Below are 22,839 nucleotides of genomic sequence, written 5' to 3' on the forward strand. Positions count from 1 at the left end.
CGGACTACCTCGTTTGTTTTTCGGGACAAGATTCCTTATAAATAAAACCGCTTTAACCACTTAATACAACAAATAATGTGCTAAAACATAAGTTTGGACTGAACATGTTTGTCATAATCAGTATTAAATCATTGGCAGTCTCGAAACAGTGTTATATATTCTCTCACCAACATAGTGCACAATTTGAAAATCATATGTGAAATGAACTCAAAACCTTTGTGTGTATTAAATAACTAAATAACTCGGCAAAAAATAACGTAAAATTGTTCTACCTTTAGGAATCGAGAATATACTGAAGCCTATAAAGATGTACAATACTGGTTGGCACAGACGTCGATAAAATAGCCAGGACCATTGCGCTGCACAGAACTACAGTAGGATTTGTACTATGGGAATTGATATTTGCAGAAAAAAAACCTTAAGATATGGCAAGTTAACACGTTTATTATAATGTGTCAACGTATGGATACGAATTATGATTCCTTGTTACTTTTCACATTTATGATTTATTTAGGAATGAAAATGCAACCTTTCAGTGAGTTTATTTAGGGAAACAGATGAATGATTTATTGTACAGTAAAGGACTGTTATTCACGAGCAGTTAGGTCCCCTGGGCAGTTAATTAAACAAAGCGCGATTAAAAAAAATGGATGAAACAGGCAAGCAGTCCCCAGGAATCGGACACTGTACTAGCGAAACAGCAAACACTCTGCAACCACACCCTACAGACTGGGGTGTGTGTGTGGGGGGGGGTGCAACGTAGTGAGAAAGAGAGAGAGACCTGACTGCTAATCTTGTTTACGTGTATAATGAAGCGCATCACAATTCAGCACTGCGGCAGATGGACAGCTCTAGGAGCAGCCAGGTACCGTCCTTTTAACAACAGCCAATGTATGCCAGAAAGCGAATTCAGCAGAACTGCTGCTGCAGAGATTTAGGCAAAAAAAACTAAAGATGTGATTACCAAGTGGCCTGGGTAAATGCTCCACCTTTATTGCTGGATTTATATTATTATTACTGACTTAGTACCGCCTACTTTGTCTGCATTGGACAATAACTGGAGAGTCTGTCTTATATAAGAAGAACGATCTGGAAGAGTCAGACAGCTTATTCAGTACCTGCATCCAAGATGAGTTTCAGTACTGATTATTACGTTTCTTCCTCCTACCGAAAGATTTTTGGAGAATCTCCTCGCTCCCTGGGAGGTCGACTGGGTAGTGGCACTCGAAGCTCAACTGCCTCTAGTGGTTTTAGGACTCAGCATTTGCCTCGCAGCAACGCCGCACCCTCTTTTAGTTCATATAAGCGAACAACCCGACCCTCAGCCTACTCCCCTACTTCACTGGAGAGTCTTGACCTTTCTCAAGCCACTGCACAGAACAATGAATTTAAGATTATCAGGACCAATGAGAAGGAACAACTTCAAGGGCTTAATGACCGGTTTGCCATGTTCATCGAAAAAGTGCACAACTTAGAGCAACACAACAAGGTCCTGGAAAGTGAATTGTCTGTCTTGAGGCAGAAACAATCAGAACCATCCCGACTGGCAGAGATCTACCACCAAGAGCTAAGAGACCTTAGAGCACAGCTGGAAGACGTGCATGGGGAGAAATCACAGCTTCTTATAGATCGAGAAAATTTAGAGGAGGAACTACAGAAGATGAAGGGTAAATGTGAAGACGAAATTAAGGCCAGAGAAGAAGTAGAGCAAACTCTGAAAGCTTTTCAGAAGGATGTGGATGAAGCCACTTTAGCAAGACTAGATCTGGAGAAAAAGGTGGAGTCACTGTTGGATGAAATATCATTTCTTAGAAAGATTCACGAAGAGGAGGTGTCTGACCTAACGTCATCTCTACAGTCTGCTCAAATCTCAGTGGAAGTGGACATGTCCAAGCCAGACCTAACATTGGCTTTGAAGGAAATCCGATCCCAGTATGAGTCACTAGCTTCCAAGAATCTGCAATCTGCAGATGAGTGGTACAAGTCCAAATTTGCCAATCTGACCGAACAGGCAAACCGGAGCAATGAAGTCATTCGAGCTGGCCGAGAAGAGATGAATGAGTTCCGCAGACAGCTTCAGACAAGAATAATCGAGGTAGAAAGCTTGAAAAACACCAACGAGTCACTGGAAAGGCAGATAAAAGAAACTGAAGAAAGGCACGGTGTGGAACTGACAGGGCTTCAGGTAAAACTGTACAATTGTCAGTAGGACGTATACATGATTAGCAATACTTCTGTCATTGTAACTTAAGGTTTTCTTTATAGCCCCCCCCCCCCCACACACACACACACACACACACTCACAAGGTCTAAACAATAGCCTAGTAAGTACCTATGAACGTTTATGCACTTTCATGGATTATCTATGTGTGTATATATATATATATATATATATATATATATATATATAGATAGATAGATAGATAGAGACTTGTGTGAATTAATTATACAGTTATATACATATACAATTGCATAACTTACTCAAGAAGCAGATTATTCATCAAAGGGCATTAAATTCCAGTAATATGGCATCCTCTAAAACTATGCACTGCAGACATATTTTGAAAGACAGCAGATTAAATCCTTGTTAAACTGTTGCAACTTCATATAAATTTAATAACAGATCAATACATTCTCCATCACTTATTAATCTTAAACCAGACTGGTTTCTGTAGTTCATTGTAAGTGAAAGGTTTCTGCATTTCTCAGTACAGATGATGATAAGCTAATACATTTAAAATAAATGTCTATTATCTAAAATCATTAACTCATAACCGCTTCTTAACTGACTAGTTTTCTTTAGTGAAAAAAAACAGTTAAAATACATATGATCTTCTTAAATACCCCAAGATTTCAGCCACACCCAGTCTAGACATATTGGCTGGGGAGCCAGAACTATTGTTTTAATAAACACATGTAAAACATACAGCAGATTCCCAAGCTTTCATGATCAAAAACAAGTCACTCTGCTCTCTTCACCTTATTGTCTCACTCTACATAGAAAGACAAAGCTCTGCATGGCTGTTAGAACACACTTACTGAAGTGAATAAGTAGTACTAGTCAAATTATTACAGATCTTAAATTATTTAATAATTTTAAATTATAAATATAAAACAAGCTTATGCAGTGTGGAAAGGAATGCAAGTATTTATAAATTTATGATAGAGACAGTGTATTTCCTGCTAAGGGTTTAGCCCCAGTGCAAAGGAACCATATTACAAACCTCATGAATAGCTGTTATTATAAACAAATGCTCAAAAACTTAAATAGTTTGTTCTCCATTTTTATTAAACACAGAATAGAAGATTAGTCTGACAATGCATGCAGTAAGGTTAATGGTTTAGCAGAGAGGGTAAGGGTTAAAACTGCTAATGATTTTCATCTAATAATTCTTGGTTTCCTTGAATTCTCTATCTGCCTACTGTGCATCTCTGAGCAAAAGCATTTAATCAGACAGTATTCCCAGATTTTCTTGAAAAGAGACACTTATTCATACAGCATTTGTCAATAATAAACACTTTACAGCACTCTCCAGGGTGCTGATAATTTTTTTCATCCCAACATCCTAAAGCAGGCTAAGACTGCACAACATTTATATATATATATAGATATATGTGTGTGTGTGTGTGTGTGTGTGTGTGTGTGTGTGTGTGTGTGTGTGTGCGTGAATACATACATTTATTTCTCTCTTTCTCTGTCGCTCTCACTATATATACATACAAATATATACATGCATACACAGACTCATACAGTCAGAAATTCAAATAGGTTGCAAGTATGAGAAATACAGTGGTGTGCAATTAAAAACAATATGCCAAACATAAAAAACAGCACTAAGGTGGGGCATTGAACAACTGCTTTAATAAGATACTATTCTGCACTCCAAAATTTCCTCAGAAAATTGCTTTATCAATGCATATCAGTTAAGCTGCAGTGACATTAATCATGGCTGTCTGAATGATTATCAAGAGCCACAGTAACTAGAGGGATTGATTGGCACCTTTGCTGCAGTACCAGTTGTACCCCATAATGGCATGTGCCAAGAGCAGACACCCTCTTTACCCTGCCCTAGCTGTAACTTTACACTCTGCCCTTCCCCTTTTATAGACTTCTCCTTTTCTTTCTTTCCATGAGCTCCCTCCCATCTTTTCTTACTCTGAGCAGATGTCTGCATATCCCTTCCTCCTTTCTGCTGTATACCCAAAAACAGAAGTTGTTCCCCTTCTTGATTCCTTTTGCCAAGTCTTGTTTGGTTTGCAGCTTTGCTACCCTCACATTATTATTTGCACTTTGGCTTGTCCCTTTTTTCTGTCCCTCTTCCACCTTCCCACTCTTCGCTTACACTTTTCATATGCCATTTTTGTGCAAATTGCTAGCTTCATATTACTATGCAGCCAGCATTGGCATTCTCTTTTTTTATTTTTTGCCTCTCTCTCACGATCTTGTCCATAGTCTTGAGTACTCCATACTTGACCCATTCACATACCACAGTCACAGACCCAGTCATATGTTTACTCTTATGGTTTACCTCCACACCTGTAACTTATGTGCATCTCTGTTCCCTAGCTCACTGTAATCTAGTCTTCTAAAATGTCACACTATCTTTTTTGCATTTTACCCTTCTCCTTGTCTAGACTACATAGCTGCATGACCACCATTGGCTAACATTACCTTTAACTGGACATTGCTTAAAAGTTGTACCATGGTTAGAACCACATCCAGAATTTAGTAATTTCTACTTGGCTCTACACCAGCTGAATATCTTATAGTCCAAGACCTCAGGCAATTCAAAATCTTTTACAGCCCTGCATCCTATTGTCTGCTAATTTGGTTCCAGCAGATTCCAATCATACATGAGTCACTTTAATCCATCCACCCACTGCTTTATTCTAGCTTTTCAGTCTCTCTCATCTTTCTCCCCTAACATATTTGGGGTATGTATTTATCCACTTGAACTCACCTATTTCTTTACCCTGTCTGCCAGCATTCTTACTATAGGTCTGGCTTTTCCTGCTTTCTATCCACTCTTCATGGGATGGTGGTCTTCTTTCTCCTCGTCATTTTCTCTCAACTCAAGTCTGGTGCCTTTCTTTACATAATGTGCTATTTCCCTCTATATCACACCTTCCCTGTCATTTCTAAGCAACCTGTTCCCCATCATCTCAATGTCCAGTTTTTTGTAATGCCAGTAATCTTCGCTTCCTGATATGTATTATTGCTTGTAGCTAACACATATTTCTACCAAGACTCCTTGTACTCCATTGTAATACTACCCAGCCATTCTCTAAATCATTGTTTGTTCCTCTGCTGTGTTTCATCTCTGTTTTCTCATTCTGTTACCCGAATACTTACTCCATCTTTTGTTTCTGTGACATCCTTTTCTCATTCAGTCTTAGTTTAAAGGTATAAATATTGAGGCATACATTTCTGGCCCAGCTATAAGCTCTCTGTCCATTCCTGGTGAAGATGCATTCTGTGTCTGGTATAGAGCTGGCCCTTCTGTCAGATCTCCCTATTGTCCTGCCATTCCTAAGCCTTTATTCCTTGTCCACTGCTACAGCTAGTCATTATACGCCCTGGTCACCTTTTTTCCTCTTCTTTTTTTTTCAGTATGCTGGCTACTGGCATAACAGTTGTGAGATGGCTGCCTACCACACCCTGGTATGGAAAACACTGATCTCTTATTAAGCAAATGAGGTTTTTCTAATGGTGGTAAGATAAGATCCATGAAGTTTAGCAATAATATGTAAGTTAACTTGCAATGACTAAGAATCTGACAGCAAGTTTATACAAAATAAATATTTGAGAAAAGTAATGCAATTCTACTTCTGGATTGCAAAGAAATATAAGAACTCCTTAAAATAGTTATGGATGACAATATATTTGTTAACCTATAGATTTCTTTTTAAATTCATGAATGATTTATGTTCTGAAACCAAACATCATTGGCACAAGCTGCAGGGCACTAACATGATTTATGTGTCTGTAGATATGGAAACATGCTAATGCACAACCCATCAGGTAGGAGTCTTTGCTCTCCTGTTTCAGTGGAAACAGCTCAGAAAATGAAAGAATGCAATTATGAAATGGAGTTCTTTAAAACGTTAGGAAACATATTCTTAAATAATTTAATTGTTTAAAATCAGTAAGTACCATGTTATCATGTATGAGACAGAATTCACTCACGTCAGGTGAAATGTTCCCGCTTGAGCTTTGTCCTTTTTAGCAAACCATATTACCTGTGGAAAAATAAACTACTGATAGATCATGCTTATTAATATATTAGTGTGTGTGTTTAACCAGGTGAAGTACAGTAAGCGTAACTGCCATCTTATTTTAGGGTGTTACCTGCAGTAGGTCCAGTAACAAAACTATTTGCAATAAAAAGTATTGCTCTCTGTCATCAAATTTCTTTAAAGTCCACTGGTGCTATCCAGTGATATCACATTATAATGTCAAATGTTTTTATAAATTAGTGGTACCTTCTTAACTTTTTTCCATTTCTTTCTCACTGAAGAGCTGCTCTTCCTTCAGGTATTGCTGACTACTTTGGCATTCCCAGTATTATTGATATTTACCTGTATTTTCAGTGGCTTAGATGGCAGGTTTGACTACTACTTCTAGTCCCTTGTAGCACAGATTGAACAGTCATTACTTTGGTCACTAAGGATTTCCCCTTAAGGTACATATTTTAAGTGACTTTATTGCCTGGATCAAGATCATGATACCAGAAGCAATGTTAGACTTAATTGGAAAAAATTAAGATGAGCAGTACACCTGGAATATCATTTTTTAATTGCTCTCCCCCTATCCCCTGGTATGTATGTTTGCCCGTCCCTGATTCCCCCAGTTTATCCTTCCCAGGTATACTAGATGTGACTCCTCACTTGAATGATGACCCCTCCCCAACTCCTTGGGGAGTTGGCCTCAATCTTAACTCTTTACTAGACCCTGGAGATGAGGGACTGGGGAGCAGTAAACATAGAACCTGGGAGCCATCATTCTTGTAGCAGCCAGTCACTTACCCTGACCATGGAAGCAGCCTGTGCAGTGACATCAACACATCATCAACACCATATGCATTAATATGACATGTTCTGCATAGCTTCTGGTCTCCACCAGGGCTCACCAAGACTTTGGGTTTTCCTTCACTGTTCACCCCAGGATGGAAGAGATGACCATTGGCTTCTTCATCCTATCTGAAATGGCCAACAGCAGCCTAAGTCTTTTCCTAATCCCAGATTGTCATGTCAATTGCACAGATGGGAACACTGCCTCTGGGCTGGCTCCTGAAAGGTCATGTCTGGAGAAATAATCATGTACTGGCTTCATCCTTGACCCCAAACCTATTATGAAATGTCAGTGGTATGAGCTCAGAGGATTGGTAGACTGGCACAAGTTAAGGGCAAAACATCCTCTTCTTCACACATGAAGTGTGTATCAAGTGAGAATAGAAGACAAAGATTTATAAATCTCTGAAACCGGACAAGAGACACTGAGGAACATTCTCCTTAAAAATAATCAAGGGCCTTATTTCTTCCATCCATCGATAATTTTGCAGACAGAAACTACAAAGTCCAGTTTAGTGATGGGAGTGTAGGTATTGAGTAATGTATGGGAAAATATATGGAAAAAGTTGTATCTTGCAAGAAATACTGTATAAAAGTGATTTATATTCTAACGTTTTGTTTAGTCTTGAATAACATTTGCACAGAAAAAAATGTACATTTTTCTGCATTTCTGAACATGCAGAGTCAAAGTTCAGGTTTTTGAGTTGTTTATCTGAGCAAGTAACATGGAACCTTGATTTTTTAATACAGTATGGGTGATTGGGTTCATGGTAACATGTAGCACCTTTGGAAAAGAAGGAAAATAATATAATGATGAAATGCTGAAATGCATGGACAGAGTGAATTTTGCGAAGTAATAAATACTGGAAAAGCAGTATGAAGCAATTTCTCACATATCACAAGATACGACTAAAGTATTTTGTAATCAACAAACTGCACAAATGTCTGGCTTGGAAGATTTTTGAGTTATACCACATAAAACTTAGGCTTTAATGAACTGTTCTAAAAAACATTGCTGCTACAAAGGCTGAAAGAACAAGGGCAAAACTAAAAATCATCAAAACAATAAACACAGACAAAATCACCTAAGACGTGCACACACACACACACACACACACACACACACACACACACACACACACACACACACACGCACGCACACACACATGCACACTCACATGCTTTCTCGTGTAGTCACATGACAGTACAAAACGGTAAACCACAAACCCACCAGCCTGTACTTCTCTGGCACTTTCTCAGCACTCCTTTTTCCTCTGCAAATCTTTCCTAGCTGTAACACATCCACATTACTTCAGCAGTTGTCCTTAATCTTGTATAAACTATTGCTATCCTACTAGCTAAACTTACCCCATCTTTTCTACATGTGCATTGTTCTCCCTTGGCCTCTCACACTCTCATTCCTGTGGCAAAATCCCTCACATCCTATTTTGCAGAAACTTTAAATGTCCAGACATTGACAAACTGAATTCCATCTATGAGATGTGTAAAAATAAAGTAGCCCTCCCAAACATCCCTTGTAAATACTACTAAGCCCCAAAGCTATATTATATGGCCACAACTCAGTCTCAGCAAACTTTCTTATTCAAATAACACAGTGCAGAATCTACATATGCAGAGTTTCTTTTAGTCCTTATAATGGATACCTGTGAGAAAATGGAGACAATCTTAACATGTAACATATTATCAGTGTTATCTATTTAGTCGGCAGATTCCATTGTGCTAGCTGTCAGGTACTCTGTCATGACTAGATATATTTTTCAGAACAAAACTACAAGTAGTCATTGAACAGCACAAGATTGATTAACACTCATACAAGAGTTTTAACATAATCTTATCGCTCAGACTTCACAGAATAATCAAACATTTTCTAGTTTTATAGGTCATGCAGTGTGATGATGATGATGACTCTAATCCACAAAGCAATACTACATAAATGTTTTAGATCATGAGGTCTTAGTTGCAAGCAATGTCTGTGGATCACACTTCCAATGTTGTCCACTTAAAAAAACAAAAAGAAGAAATATCAGTGGCTCAAATTGTAAGTAGATATACAGAGGAATGTGTTTTGTGCAAAAATTTCAGTAATTTGTGGTTAACGTGAGTAAGTGCTGAAATATTCATTTAGAATGATGATTAGATCTGAACATAGACATAGTTTTAAAATAGAGGAGCATGCTGAAATGTATGATTACAAAAAGTTGTTTTTTAAAAATTACAAAATTTGTTATAAAACCTTAGACATTCCAATGAGAAATAAATAAACAAGGTATCTACGTATCTTGTTTATTTGTTTATTTATTTTTAATTGGAACATCTAAGGTTTTATAACAAATTTTGTAATTAAAAAAAAAACTTTTTCTAATCATACATTTTTTAAGAACATGAAGTTTTAACTATTATCAGTTTTAGGTAAGAGTATATTTCATTGCAATTTAATACTAATCTAAAAATATATTTTTTAAAAAATCTATTAATTTATTAATCTATTCCATAGTTTTGAAATTGATTGGTTAGATTTTAGCCTATTGCATCACTTTGTGTTGTATTTAAATGTTCATGACTGCCTGTGTTAATTGTTCTGATGAAGTCAACTTTATTGATGAAAGCACTAAACTTGGTGAATAAACTGTGCGTCCATAAGTTCTGCTGGTGAATTATTTTGGTTTTAGTGGGGTTTTTTGCTAGTTTTGCCGCGATTTTTTGTTTTTTTTAGGTACGCAGGTGCACCTATTTCCAAAACTGTGACGTATTATGTTTCTGGGGTTCAGCTTTAGACCAGTGATCCTGACAACACAAATCTGTCTGAGCAAAGCTATTCTGGAGGATATGAGTGCCTTTAGGAAGTTGATGATAATGTCCAGTTTGCAGCCATCTAAGAACTTGGTCAGTCTGAGGTCATTAATATCAGATTGAGAGAGGAGAAATAGATGACAAATAGAACCAGTCCCAAAACAAAGCTTTGGGGTACATCACCGTGACAAATCTCTTAGAGGACAGTCTAGCATTAATTATAACACAGTGGTATCTGTCAGTGAGACAGCTGACAATCCAAGGGGTCACATTGGGACTTACAGAGAATTAGATCAGTTTATTGATTATACCAGAGTAGGGGATAGTGTTAGAAACATTAGCTGAAGCAAGACAAGCTTTGTGCACAGAGTTACCCTCATCCATTGCTTCAGTAACTCTTTCAAAGAAATCACTAGTCATAATCTACCGTTTACAAATCCAGATTGGTTTGGATCTAAGGATTGCTGGTTCTCTGGGTCCCTGTGCATGGGATCCATGATGATATGTTCCATAAACTTACAAATAATGCTGGTGAATCTGATAGGTTTATAGTTCCCAGGAACCATGCTGGGGTCTCCCTTGTGTAGGGGAACTGCCAAAGCTGTTCTCCAGGCTTTTGACACATATCTAGTGAAGATGCTGTGGATGAATAGTTAAAGGAGTAGGTCTAATAGGGGACATTTCATACTGACCAGAAAACAGAGTACTTTTAGTACATGTTGAGAGGTAATTACCAATGAGTATTTACTGAATACTTCATGTTAAGAAGTTTGAAGGTAACAAATTCAGAGCTGAATTTATCACATTACATGTTAGCTTTATCCTCAGGTTTGAGTGGGTGATGCCTTTAAAGTTAAGCCATGTGTAGTGTTGCTCAGCTTAGGCTCCTCTCCTTGCCAATAATCCACTGCAAAGCCCAAAATTACCTCCGATATCATTACCACTTGGAGACAGACTTGGATCTGCTTGCTCAGACATGGGTTAAGACTAGTAAGAGATTTTTCATTGTTGCCTTTTCCTAGTTTACCATATACTTTGGTTCTGTTATTTTATTTATTTATTTATTTATTTTGCACTGATATACCCTGCCTCAGCAGTCTTAGAATATTTAGGACTTTATCAGGATTCCTATGTTGTCACACCTAAAAAAACATCTTTTCTATCTGACCAAAAAAGGATTTATCTGTATATTTTGTTATGTTTTTCTAGATATCATAGCATTTCTGCCTTTATTGTGTGTTTTCTCCCTTTTTAGTGAGATTTCTCCATTATGGCTGATAAACCTTCTGGTTTTAAAAAAATGTATGGTCTGTGGTCACAAGATAATTAACTTGAATGCACATTCTAAATGTGTTAATTGCTACAGGGCTGCACACTTGGATGAACAATCTGCCATATGTACAGACTATGGTACCCAGGCAGGAGCAGAGAGGAAAAACAAACTAATTCTTAAGGGACTTCTCCCTATCCCTGTGGGAGAATCATCCAAGTGTCAGCATACTGATACTGGACGTTCCCCTTCTTCTAAAAAGTCTCTGTATATATCTAAAGGGGACCAAGTCACTTTAAATAAGAGACTAAGGAGTCTAGAAAGCATTTTGTGGATTGCTCTTCATCCTCTCTGCCATCCTCGGCTCTAGCTCCTAAATCTTCCAAGTCTTTGGATTTCACAGTTTTCTCTGAGCTGATCCTGATTGGATCCAAGACTTTCCGTATCCCAAAGTCATATTTTTTACCAGAGCCAATTTTATTTTGGCTCCAGTTGAGTTTCTTCAAGAGATGGTTAGCCATCACTCATCAAGACCTGCTTCCACCATTTCCTCACCATGATCAGTTCGGTCAACCAGGAGCCTTTCCAAAGCAGATGTGGACTGCATGATGAGAACATTTCTTAGGACCCAGATTCAGTTGGGGGTTCTCCTGGCTACAGCTGCCACTGAACCCAGGAGTTATGTATTTTTTCCTCATCCTGTTATAGCTCCTACCCTGATTTGTTTATCAGACTTGGGAGTGACAGAGTCAAATACTTCCCAGAGCTTGTCTGTGCTGGACATGAAGATCCATTGCCATCTCTGACCCATACAGTTTCAATATCATCGGGGCCAGAAGGATCCCATAGCTGAATCATCAGTATTGGATCCAGGGAAATGGAGCCTCAGTGCTAGATAGCTTGACTCCTGCATGAGTTTTGGATCCAAGCTGAGTGGATTTCAGGGGTTTGCCTGGTGAGGTGGCTTCAGCTCCCACCACACAGATCTTGAAATCTACTTCAGCTTCAGTGTTCATGGCTGTCAAGAGAGCACTCGCTTGATAGGAGATATGGACTACTCTTTCTAGCTTGGCCCCCCCACCCCCAAAACAGCACCCTTGAGTCCTGATTTTTTTATCTGGTGCACATGGGACAGCCAGACCTGTTGAGTCTTGAGTCACTCTACAGAGGAACTTGTAAATCTCTTCATAGTCTTCTGCAAAACATCCCACTGGGGAGTATTCTAGGAACCATATGTGTAAAATGTAGCACATAGATTCCCCCCAGGAGTCTTTCACAGAGGACACAGATTTCAATGATGGGGAGGAGGTTCCCAGATACACCATTTGAGAATGTCTCATTTGGGGAAATTCTCTAATTCCTGAGACAGAAAGGCAGTGGTCCTTTGCCTCTGCTAAGAGGAGTCAGTGTTCCTTGAGGCATTTGGGTCTGGCTCAGCTATATCTTGAGTGATTTCTCCACATGAATGAGATAGTGGATCTCATCTCTAAGCGGGCTTGGAAGGAGCTGGATATGGCTGAACCAATGCCCTTTAAGCCAGGCAAGTACTTGGTCTTCCCAAAAGGTCAACAACATTGGAGCAAGGGGCTTGCTATGAATTCCATTATAGTGGTGGTGGCTTCTGTCCATCCCCCTAACTGAGAGTTGAGAGTATTGGACATGTTCCAGAAGTGGACTTATGCTTCAGCTACCTTAGCTCTGAGGCTGCTGAATTACTTGACACACATCACAAGATTTCAAAGTGATTTGAATAAGAAAATTTCCAAGATCCTCTCTGGTACTATCTCTGTAGAAGACAAGAAAACTGTACTCTCAGCCACCCCACAGGTACTGTCCAATGTCTGAATGTGTCTTATTTCTAATGCAACTGAAGGCACTTCAAGAGAAGCAGGTATGCATGTTACCAGTAGGAGACATGCCTGGATGTGCTTGTGTGACTTTGCAGAGCACTTCAAGGTGTCTTTTATTAATGTCCATTTGATGGCTCAACACTGTTATGGCCTAAAGTGAAAGAAACAGCAACCAGAAGTGAACAAGATGGAAAGCCCTTTTCTGCCACTGGAATACAATTCTCTACCCCAGAGGTCTTTTTTTTCTAGGAAACAGGAAGAGGATAAGAAACTATGGTTCTGAAAATACCAAGAGTTGTCTCTGACCCATCTGGAGACAGACCCCCCCCCCCAAGAGGCAGAGGGTGGATTTTTAATAATGGATGCTGCCCATGAGGCAGAGGTGGACCTCAGAACCAAAGCTTCAGCGGTCCCTTCACTAAGAGGCCATATCAGTACTTCTGAAGGATTAACCAGCTGCTGCTCTCTGGAGGCATTTGGGGGACACTTATCCCTGTACTCCAAAGCTTGGATATCCATCATGAATGACAAATGAGTGCAGAGGATAATAACCAGGGACTATTGCTTTCTTTTTTTGTCCCTTCCCCAAACTCAAAAAAGTTACAAACATTTCACCCTCTCAAAGAAGTACAAATGCTGCTAAAAAGATGAGTCATGCAGGAGGACCCATCAGACCAACTAGGATTTGGAACTAACTCAAGATTCTTTTTAGTGCCAAAAAAGACAGAGGACCTCAGGCCAATTTTGAATCTCGGCCACCTTGATCGATGTGTCAAGCAATCGAAGTTCCAGATAGTCATGGTTCAAGCCATTCTCCCACTACTAAGAGTGAACAATTGGATGTGCTCCATAGACCTTCAGGATGCATATTACCATATCAAAATGGACAGGGAATCGCAATCCAGAAGATTTCTCCACTTTTGGCTGGGAGCTAGTCATTTCTAATTCAGAGCCCTGCCCTTTGGCCTAACCACAGCCCCTGGGGTGTTCACCAAATGCATGGCAGTGGTAGCAACATACCTCAGGCCTCAGAGATTCCAGGTTCTCCTATATCTGGATGACTGGCTCATTTCCACCCCTATCAGGAATCTGCTTCTCCAAGCAACAGGCTCCTTGCTGCAAATTTGTTCAATGCTGGGCATCACAGTAAATCCGGACAAATGTAAATGCCATCCTGCATAAGTAATAGAGTTCATAGGAGTACGCTTGAACACAATTCATCAGACATCAAAACTTACATAGAGCAGGTTATCTTCACTTCACAATCATGCTCAAGTCATTTTCTCATCCCAATAACCAACGTCAGTAGTGGGTCTTCACTTACTGGATTCAATGGCAACATCCATCACTTTAGTCCCTGTCTTCAGATACCACATGAGAGTGCTACAGTGGACCCTATCAGTGGAGTGGTCTATCAGGCAACAACAAATGTCTTTACTAGTATGTTTAATGAACACTTGCTGGATTCACATTCACTGGTGGCTCAAATCCCCTATGGTATTGCAAGGTCAATCATTTGTTGTTCCCCATTCCAAAGCCACTGTGGCCACAGATACTTCTCAGTTAAGGTTGGGAGGGCACTACAGGGGAAAGACAGTCCACAGTAGGTGGCCCCACTCCCCCAAGGCCAATCATCATATCAGCATTCTAGAGATGAGGACAGTCCTTCTAGTGTTCAGGACTTCCAGGACTCCCTCCCTCAAGTGCTGATATCTATCCAAACTGACAACATTTCAGTAGTCTGGTGCATCAACACACAAGGGGGGAATCCATTCTTATTTGTTACGTTGAGAATCCATGAGGGTTTGGCAATTGGTGATATCTTCTGTGATGCCCATGCCCTGGCCCAGTAATCAAGGAGCCTCAGTCCTCATCACTAACACCAGAGAGGGCATCTCATATGAGAGGAAATGATAACAAATACACACAGTAAAGTGCAATTTCCCTTAAGAGCACACAGAGATCACAGTCAGTCCAGGGCTGGTCACTCACTTGCTCCCCAGGTCCCTAATAAGACTCCACACTGGCACAGCTATAGGGTCCAGATCTCAGACTAGCTGGGCAAGCTAAAATCTCCAGCACCCCCTCTGTCCAACCAGTGCTTTCTGTCCCTGCCCAAGTAGCTGACACACACACACTTTAAGATAAGAGTTTACACAACCACACAGACACTTCTGGGGAAGGCTGGCACAGGTTTTACAGCTGTGCCCCTTTTACCCGGACTATACGGTAGTAATTGCTGCCACCACCCAGCTAATATTTATCAGCTACTCAAAGGCCCTTAAAAGGGTGTCCAGTTATTACTGTGCAATATTATTATCCAATTGGTAGATGTGACTAAACAGTCTCGAGGCTTATTAGAGTGACATGGTTCAGGATCCTTATTTACATGCAACGTACTCTATAACTTAACTTATCTCTACACAAACCAGCCACAGTTAAAAGGTTTTAAAATATTTAATAATAAATACTAAAAACACAAGACAATGCTACTACAACACAGCACTAGTCAAGAGTTCAGAGCTCACAGAGAAATACTTAAAACAATACAGTAGGAAAGTTCTGATATGAATACAGAAAAAACACTTAGTCTAATCTTTCTAATTCCTAGCTACTTCTAGGAGAAAACACAGTTCTAACATACTACTCACATAAAGAGAGCATAAGACAGTGCTGTATTGGATGTTCATAACAAAAATGCTTAATGCCTTCTGGTTCTCTCTGTTTAAATTGAAGCTGCGGTTCTGATATAACATTACATAATTTCACACAGTAGGTGGCCCCACTCCCCCAAGGCCAATCATCATATCAGCATTCTAGAGATGAGGACAGTCCTTCTAGTGTTCAGGACTTCCAGGACTCCCGCCCTCAAGTACTGATATCTATCCAAACTGACAATATTTCAGTAGTCTGGTGCATCAACACACAAGGGGGGGAATCCATTCTTATTTGTTGCATTGAGAATCCATGAGGGTTTGGCAATTGGTGATATCTTCTGTGATGCCCATGCCCTGGCCCAGTAATCAAGGAGCCTCAGTCCTCACCACTAACACCAGAGAGGGCATCTCATATGAGAGGAAATGATAACAAATACACACAGTAAAGTGCAATTTCCCTTAAGAGCACACAGAGATTACAGTCAGTCCAGGGCTGGTCACTCACTTGCTGCCCAGGTCACTAATAAGACTCCACACTGGCACAGCTATAGGGTCCAGATCTCAGACTAGCTGGGCAAGCTAAAATCTCCAGCACCCTCTCTGTCCAACCAGTGCTTTCTGTCCCTGCCCAAGTAGCTGACACACACACACTTTAAGATAAGAGTTTACACAACCACACAGACACTTCTGGGGAAGGCTGGCACAGGTTTTACAGCTGTGCCCCTTTTACCCAGACTATACGGTAGTAATTGCTGCCACCACCCAGCTAATATTTATCAGCTACTCAAAGGCCCTTAAAAGGGTGTCCAGTTATTACTGTGCAATATTATTATCCAATTGGTAGATGTGACTAAACAGTCTCGAGGCTTATTAGAGTGACATGGTTCAGGATCCTTATTTACATGCAACGTACTCTATAACTTAACTTATCTCTACACAAACCAGCCACAGTTAAAAGGTTTTAAAATATTTAATAATAAATACTAAAAACACAAGACAATGCTACTACAACACAGCACTAGTCAAGAGTTCAGAGCTCACAGAGAAATACTTAAAACAATACAGTAGGAAAGTTCTGATATGAATACAGAAAAAACACTTAGTCTAATCTTTCTAATTCCTAGCTACTTCTAGGAGAAAACACAGTTCTAACATACTACTCACATAAAGAGAGCATAAGACAGTGCTGTATTGGATGTTCATAACAAAAAATGCTTAATGCCTTCTGGTTCTCTCTGTTTAAATTGAAGCTGCGGTTCTGATATAACATTACATAATTTCACACAGTAGGTGGCCCCACTCCCCCAAGGCCAATCATCATATCAGCATTCTAGAGATGAGGACAGTCCTTCTAGTGTTCAGGACTTCCAGGACTCCCTCCCTCAAGTACTGATATCTATCCAAACTGACAATATTTCAGTAGTCTGGTGCATCAACACACAAGGGGGGAATCCATTCTTATTTGTTGCATTGAGAATCCATGAGGGTTTGGCAATTGGTGATATCTTCTGTGATGCCCATGCCCTGGCCCAGTAATCAAGGAGCCTCAGTCCTCACCACTAACACCAGAGAGGGCATCTCATATGAGAGGAAATGATAACAAATACACACAGTAAAGTGCAATTTCCCTTAAGAGCACACAGAGATTACAGTCAGTCCAGGGCTGGTCACTCACTTGCTCCCAAGGTCACTAATAAGACTCCACACTGGCACAGCTAAAGGGTCCAGATCTCAGACTAGCTGGGCAAGCTAAAATCTCCAGCACCCTCTCTGTTCAACCAGTGCTTTCTGTCCCTGCCCAAGTAGCTGACACACACACACTTTAAGATAAGAGTTTACACAACCACACAGACACTTCTGGGGAAGGCTGGCACAGGTTTTCCAGCTGTGCCCCTTTTACCCAGACTATACGGTAGTAATTGCTGCCACTACCCAGCTAATATTTATCAGCTACTCAAAGGCCCTTAAAAGGGTGTCCAGTTATTACTGTGCAATATTATTATCCAATTGGTAGATGTGACTAAACAGTCTTGAGGCTTATTAGAGTGACATGGTTCAGGATCCTTATTTACATGCAACGTACTCTAGAACTTAACTTATCTCTACACAAACCAGCCACAGTTAAAAGGTTTTAAAATATTTAATAATAAATACTAAAAACACAAGACAATGCTACTACAACACAGCACTAGTCAAGAGTTCAGAGCTCACAGAGAAATACTTAAAACTATACAGTAGGAAAGTTCTGATATGAATACAGAAAAACACTTAGTCTAATCTTTCTAATTCCTAACTACTTCTAGGAGAAAACACAGTTCTAACATACTACTCACATAAAGAGAGCATAAGACAGTGCTGTATTGGATGTTCAAAACAAAAATGCTTAATGCCTTCTGGTTCTCTCTGTTTAAATTGAAGCTGCGGTTCTGATAAAACATTACATAATTTCACACTCCAAATGCATGTCTTTGTAATGTGGGAGGAAACCCATGCAAACTCAGAGAACATATGCAGACTCCACACAGAAGGCACCCCAGCCGAGAATCGAACCGGAGAATCTCTTGCTGAGAGGTGACAACATTAATTGCTGCAATATGTGCTTGTCTGTTTTCTTGGGTAAACTAAATCTGAGGTAATGTTGGGCTTTTCGGAGGGTTATGGATAAGGGGAAGAGCCTGAGTTTGGGATCCAAAGTTTTGTGTGGCCAAAGAATGATCTGAGGTCAGATCCAAAGACCCAAACATTGAGGAAGGATGGAAGCAGAGAACACAGATCTGTCATTATGATAAGTACAAGACTTTCATTTTCCTGATTATTGGGTAACATGGATAGGGTTCTTTTGTTGGTCAGACTATGGTATGAGGTTTTATTTACTGATATTTGGATATGAAGGAGTTCAGTGTCATTGTCCTGGTTAATTCGTTTAGAAAAGATGGTGTTTCTAATAACAACAGACACACCACCACCACCACCACCAACATTACTGCTGTGTATGCTCACAGGCTTAAATGAGTGGTAGGCTGAGAAACCAAGTGAGGAGGGAGTGTTAGCCCTGTTCTAGAATGAGGTTTCAGTAAAAACACAAATATCCACATTTCTCATGATCAGAAAGACCTCTAAGAAGGCCATGTTCCTATTTAGGCTCCTAGCATTGAGGAACTGTACCTTGATATTAGCAAAAATAATATGTGCATTTACTAGGTTAGCAACAGAATACAATGGCATTGCCTAAAACAGTGTAGGGGTAGAGAGAGTTTTTTACCAGTATGTGAAAAAAAGATGAGGTAGGTGCAAGCCATCCCTATTGATACAGCTAAGACTGTCCTCTATCTCACTCTAGGCTGGCATATATTGGGCCCCCTATGACTGACACCAATAACAAAGTCAGTTATTCAAGTTGATAATCTTTTGTTTATATTGTGAAATTATTTTTGATTGTGATGGTGGGATGCTACTTTAGACTACCTTCTTTTCAGCCTTATAAAGAACTTCATCAGCTTCTTTTCAACCTTATAGGCATAACTTCATAATATTGCTGTTCATTTTGTCTAAGATGATGCACCTCCTGTCATTTTTACCCATATGGAGAATAACAATGTCATATTTATACTTGAGATGAATGGGCTTGAGTTTCTTGATGATATGGAAAACTTGATCCGCCTTTGAAAGCCACTAAGACAGGTAACATTCATACATGAAATATATCTCTGTAGAACTAATGGCTTTGAAAGCTGTTAGATACTTCATTCTGTCAGTCCACTTGTGGTTGAATTTTTTGGTAGAGTCATAAAATGGTCAATGTCATTTTGTATCCTTTGGTACACAGTGCAGCTTGTTAAGAACATCTATGCATTGTTAAGACTGAGTCTAGGGATGCGCTTAACTATTTTATCTTTTTCTGATTTCAGAGTCTAAATTGGAGGAATATGCACTACACATAAGATTGTACTTGGGTTACCGATCATAACCAGCATATGTGCTTCAGACATGCATATCAATAAATTTACCTTGAGAGCAAAGAGAAGCAAAGAGCAAGATGTGAATTTCTTGACATCCATATCACAAATACATAAAAGTTACGATCAGAAACCTGATCATAATTCTTTGTAGTACATGGAGATGAAATGGCTCCAATGTACTACTGCTTGCTGAGAAAAAAAAAATTAAGAACAAAAGATGGTGTGATGATATGAGGTAGTACTGTCTGTGTCAGGCAGAGTAGGGCAGTGCATGTGTAACATATGCCACCATAGCTAGATGGAGTTTTGTAAAGAATTTTATGTAATTTGACAATCACACGATTTGTACAGATGCTTGTGTTAAAATGTATTAGTAAAGTTTCTTGTGTTAAAAAATGTGTCAGCAGTAGGTCCTGCTGGACAGAAAAGAGGTATATATGTATGTCAGACAGTATTATTACAACTGATTAAATGTATATGTTTTAAAAGCGAATTCTGGAAGGATAGAGATTAGTTTCAGTCCATCTAATTAAAAAAAAAAAAATAGTTTGAAAATTAAATGGGTTGGTTTATGCCATAAAGATTTTATCTTACAGGTCTGATTACAGCCAGAGACAAAAATGTTTGGGAAAACTAGGACTAGGAATCTCTAGCAATCTTACTGTATTGTCCTTGGGTGTGAACTAATTGCTACCCTGGAAGGGTGGAAGTGTTTGAAATGTTTTTGTAGCTTTTAGATGCTGCAGCAGATCTTAGCAAAACTCTGGGTGTTTATTGTACAAGAGTCAGGTGACCAGATTTGATGTCATTCTATAACCAGCACTGAAATGATTCTTTAGATATTCATGAAAGGTATGACAAAACTCTTGCAATGGCACTTTGTCTTCCGGAACCTAATAGGAAAGATCTCTCACAGATATCTCACTCAACCTCACACCACATCTTGCCTTGCTGTAGTAAGCAACTCAATGCGCTTCATCTTGTCTTGCTTTAGTAAGTAGCCCATCCTCCATCCATCCACCCTTCCTCAACCCCTTTTCCCATTTTGTACATGGGGTTGGGGTGTTACTTCTGCAGTGACAATCATTCGAAGCCAAGGTTTACACCAATTGGTGGCTAGCCCTGCCATGGTAATTCATTTGCACCACTCACTCGCACACGCACACTCACCTATGGCCAATTTAGAGTGTCTAATCCACCTACTGCATGTCTTTGGAATGTGGGAGGAAATTGGAGCACCCAGAGGAAACCCACGTGACCGCAGGTAGGACATGCAGACTCCACACAGAAGGCACCCCAGCAGAGAATCGAACCGGAGAGCCTCTAGCTGTGAGTTGACAACACAAACCACTGCACCACCATGGCCACCCACTCTTTTTAGAGAACACCTTGGTAAGTAGCCAGGGAACTGTAATTCTTTAGTCAATCAGGAAGGTATAGTGAGATTAATTAAGTATTTTTTTTCTGCATCTGTGGGAATCTATCCAACTATGTTATTTTTTGTATCTGCTGTGATTGAAACTCTGGTGTTTATTGTCACCATATATTCAGTATTCTCATTTTTTTCTATTTTATTATTTATTATTATATATTTCTATACCTTTCATTATGGCTGGTCTTTTAGAGAACACTTTTAACATCTTAAGAGTAGTTATGCTTATTTTAATGACACTGTGGCCATTCCTGAAAGCCTTGCTGCATTGGTCAAACTCTACTATTTGTATTAGTATTCATTTTTCTCAGTATAATTGGGTATCCTTGTAGAGCCTTAGCGTAGCTCACTGGTGGCAGAATGGTTACCTCATAGCCTGAGCAGAGGGGCACAGCTGCTAAATCTGCGCCAGCCTTTCACAGGTATATGTGTGTGTGTGAGTGTGTGAGTGTGTGTGTGTGTGTGTGTGTGTGTGTGTGTGTGTGTGTGTGTGTGTGTGTGTGTGTGTGTGTGTGTGTGTGTGTGTGTGTGTGTGAGTGTGTGAGTGTGTGTGTGTGTGTGTGTGTGTGTGTGTGTAAATCAAATATCCAAGTGTGTGTGTCAGCTACTTGGAATTTGGGTCCTGGAGGGAGAGAGACAGACTCCAGCCCCCAGGTCTGGAGTGTGCACCCTGTGTGCTCTTAAGGGAAATTATGCTTGGTACAGAGAGCTGCATCTGAAAATACTGTGTATATCCAATTTTGCTCCTAGTGGTGGTCCCTCACCAGTGTCTAGTGGTGAAGATTGAGGCTGCTTGATTACCCAGTTGGATCCCAGTTGGATGATGTGCACATTGGACATCACCGCTTTATACACCAACATCCCCATTGGGCTGGTCTAGAAGCAATTCATTTTTGGTTGGAAAAGGCTGACATATATACCCCAGAGTTTAACACTTTATTAATTTGTTTAACCGAACACGTTCTAACAAAGAATGTTTTCTACTTCCATAGTAAATGTTACTGGCAAGTTAGAAGAATTGCTATGGGGGCTTCTTTTGCCTCCATTTATGCTGACTTGTTCATGGGGTACATCGAAGAACAGCTTATTTATGATGCCAGCCACAATATATTTTTGGAAGACTTGGACATTTGGCGGCGGTACTTGGATGATTGTTGGAGGGTGTGTAGAGGTGATGTCACTTATGTACAGGAATTTGTACAATATTTAAATTAAAATAAGCAGGGGATTCACTTCACATTGAATTAGGATTATAACTGAATAACGTTTTTGGATGTGAATGTCATTTGAGAGAGAGATCACACGCAGAGAACAGAGGTTTCCCGAAAATGTCCCCAGTTCAATACCCTGCTTCATGCAACAAGTCACCATCCTTGACACATCATCCACAACATCCCTAAGTCCCAGTTTTTGAGGATTAAATGAATCTGTTCCACTGAGTATGCATTTTCATTACAACAGGATTTAACTAATAGGTTCCTCAGTAGGGGCTATCATGCTCATAACATAAATAAGGCTTGTTCATTTGCCTCAGAACAATCTAGAGCTAATCTTTTGCAGTATCAACATGCCCCTAACAATATGGATAGAAATCCATCTCAACCCATACGCCTGGTCACCTCCTTTGGACGTAACATCAATGCATTTAGACAAATCATTGACAACCATTGGGACATACTATTGGCCAATGAAAGATTATCTGAATTGTTATCATCTCAATATCTATTTTCATATCTTAGAGGACCCACACTTAATTCCCACTTTACTCATTACAAACATTCATCACCTT

The 22,839-nt window shown here is 39.7% G+C and overlaps 1 protein-coding gene across 1 annotated transcript in view; it reads left to right on the top strand.

Annotated features, from left to right (window-relative positions):
• The first annotated feature begins 851 nt into the window (after positions 1 to 851).
• The window catches only part of INA (internexin neuronal intermediate filament protein alpha), a 176,920-nt gene continuing 154,932 nt past the window's right edge, over positions 852 to 22,839 (top strand). Inside the window, exon 1 of the mRNA XM_044056569.1 lies at positions 852 to 2,185. Within this exon, the coding sequence (XP_043912504.1) occupies positions 1,130 to 2,185 (1,056 nt within the window). The 5' untranslated portion in view covers positions 852 to 1,129. The remainder of the gene's footprint in view (positions 2,186 to 22,839) is intronic.

The sequence above is a fragment of the Protopterus annectens genome, chromosome 14.part0 (genome assembly GCF_019279795.1).
Source record: "Protopterus annectens isolate FY-2018-M chromosome 14.part0, PAN1.0, whole genome shotgun sequence".
NCBI classification, from domain to species: domain Eukaryota; kingdom Metazoa; phylum Chordata; order Ceratodontiformes; family Protopteridae; genus Protopterus; species Protopterus annectens.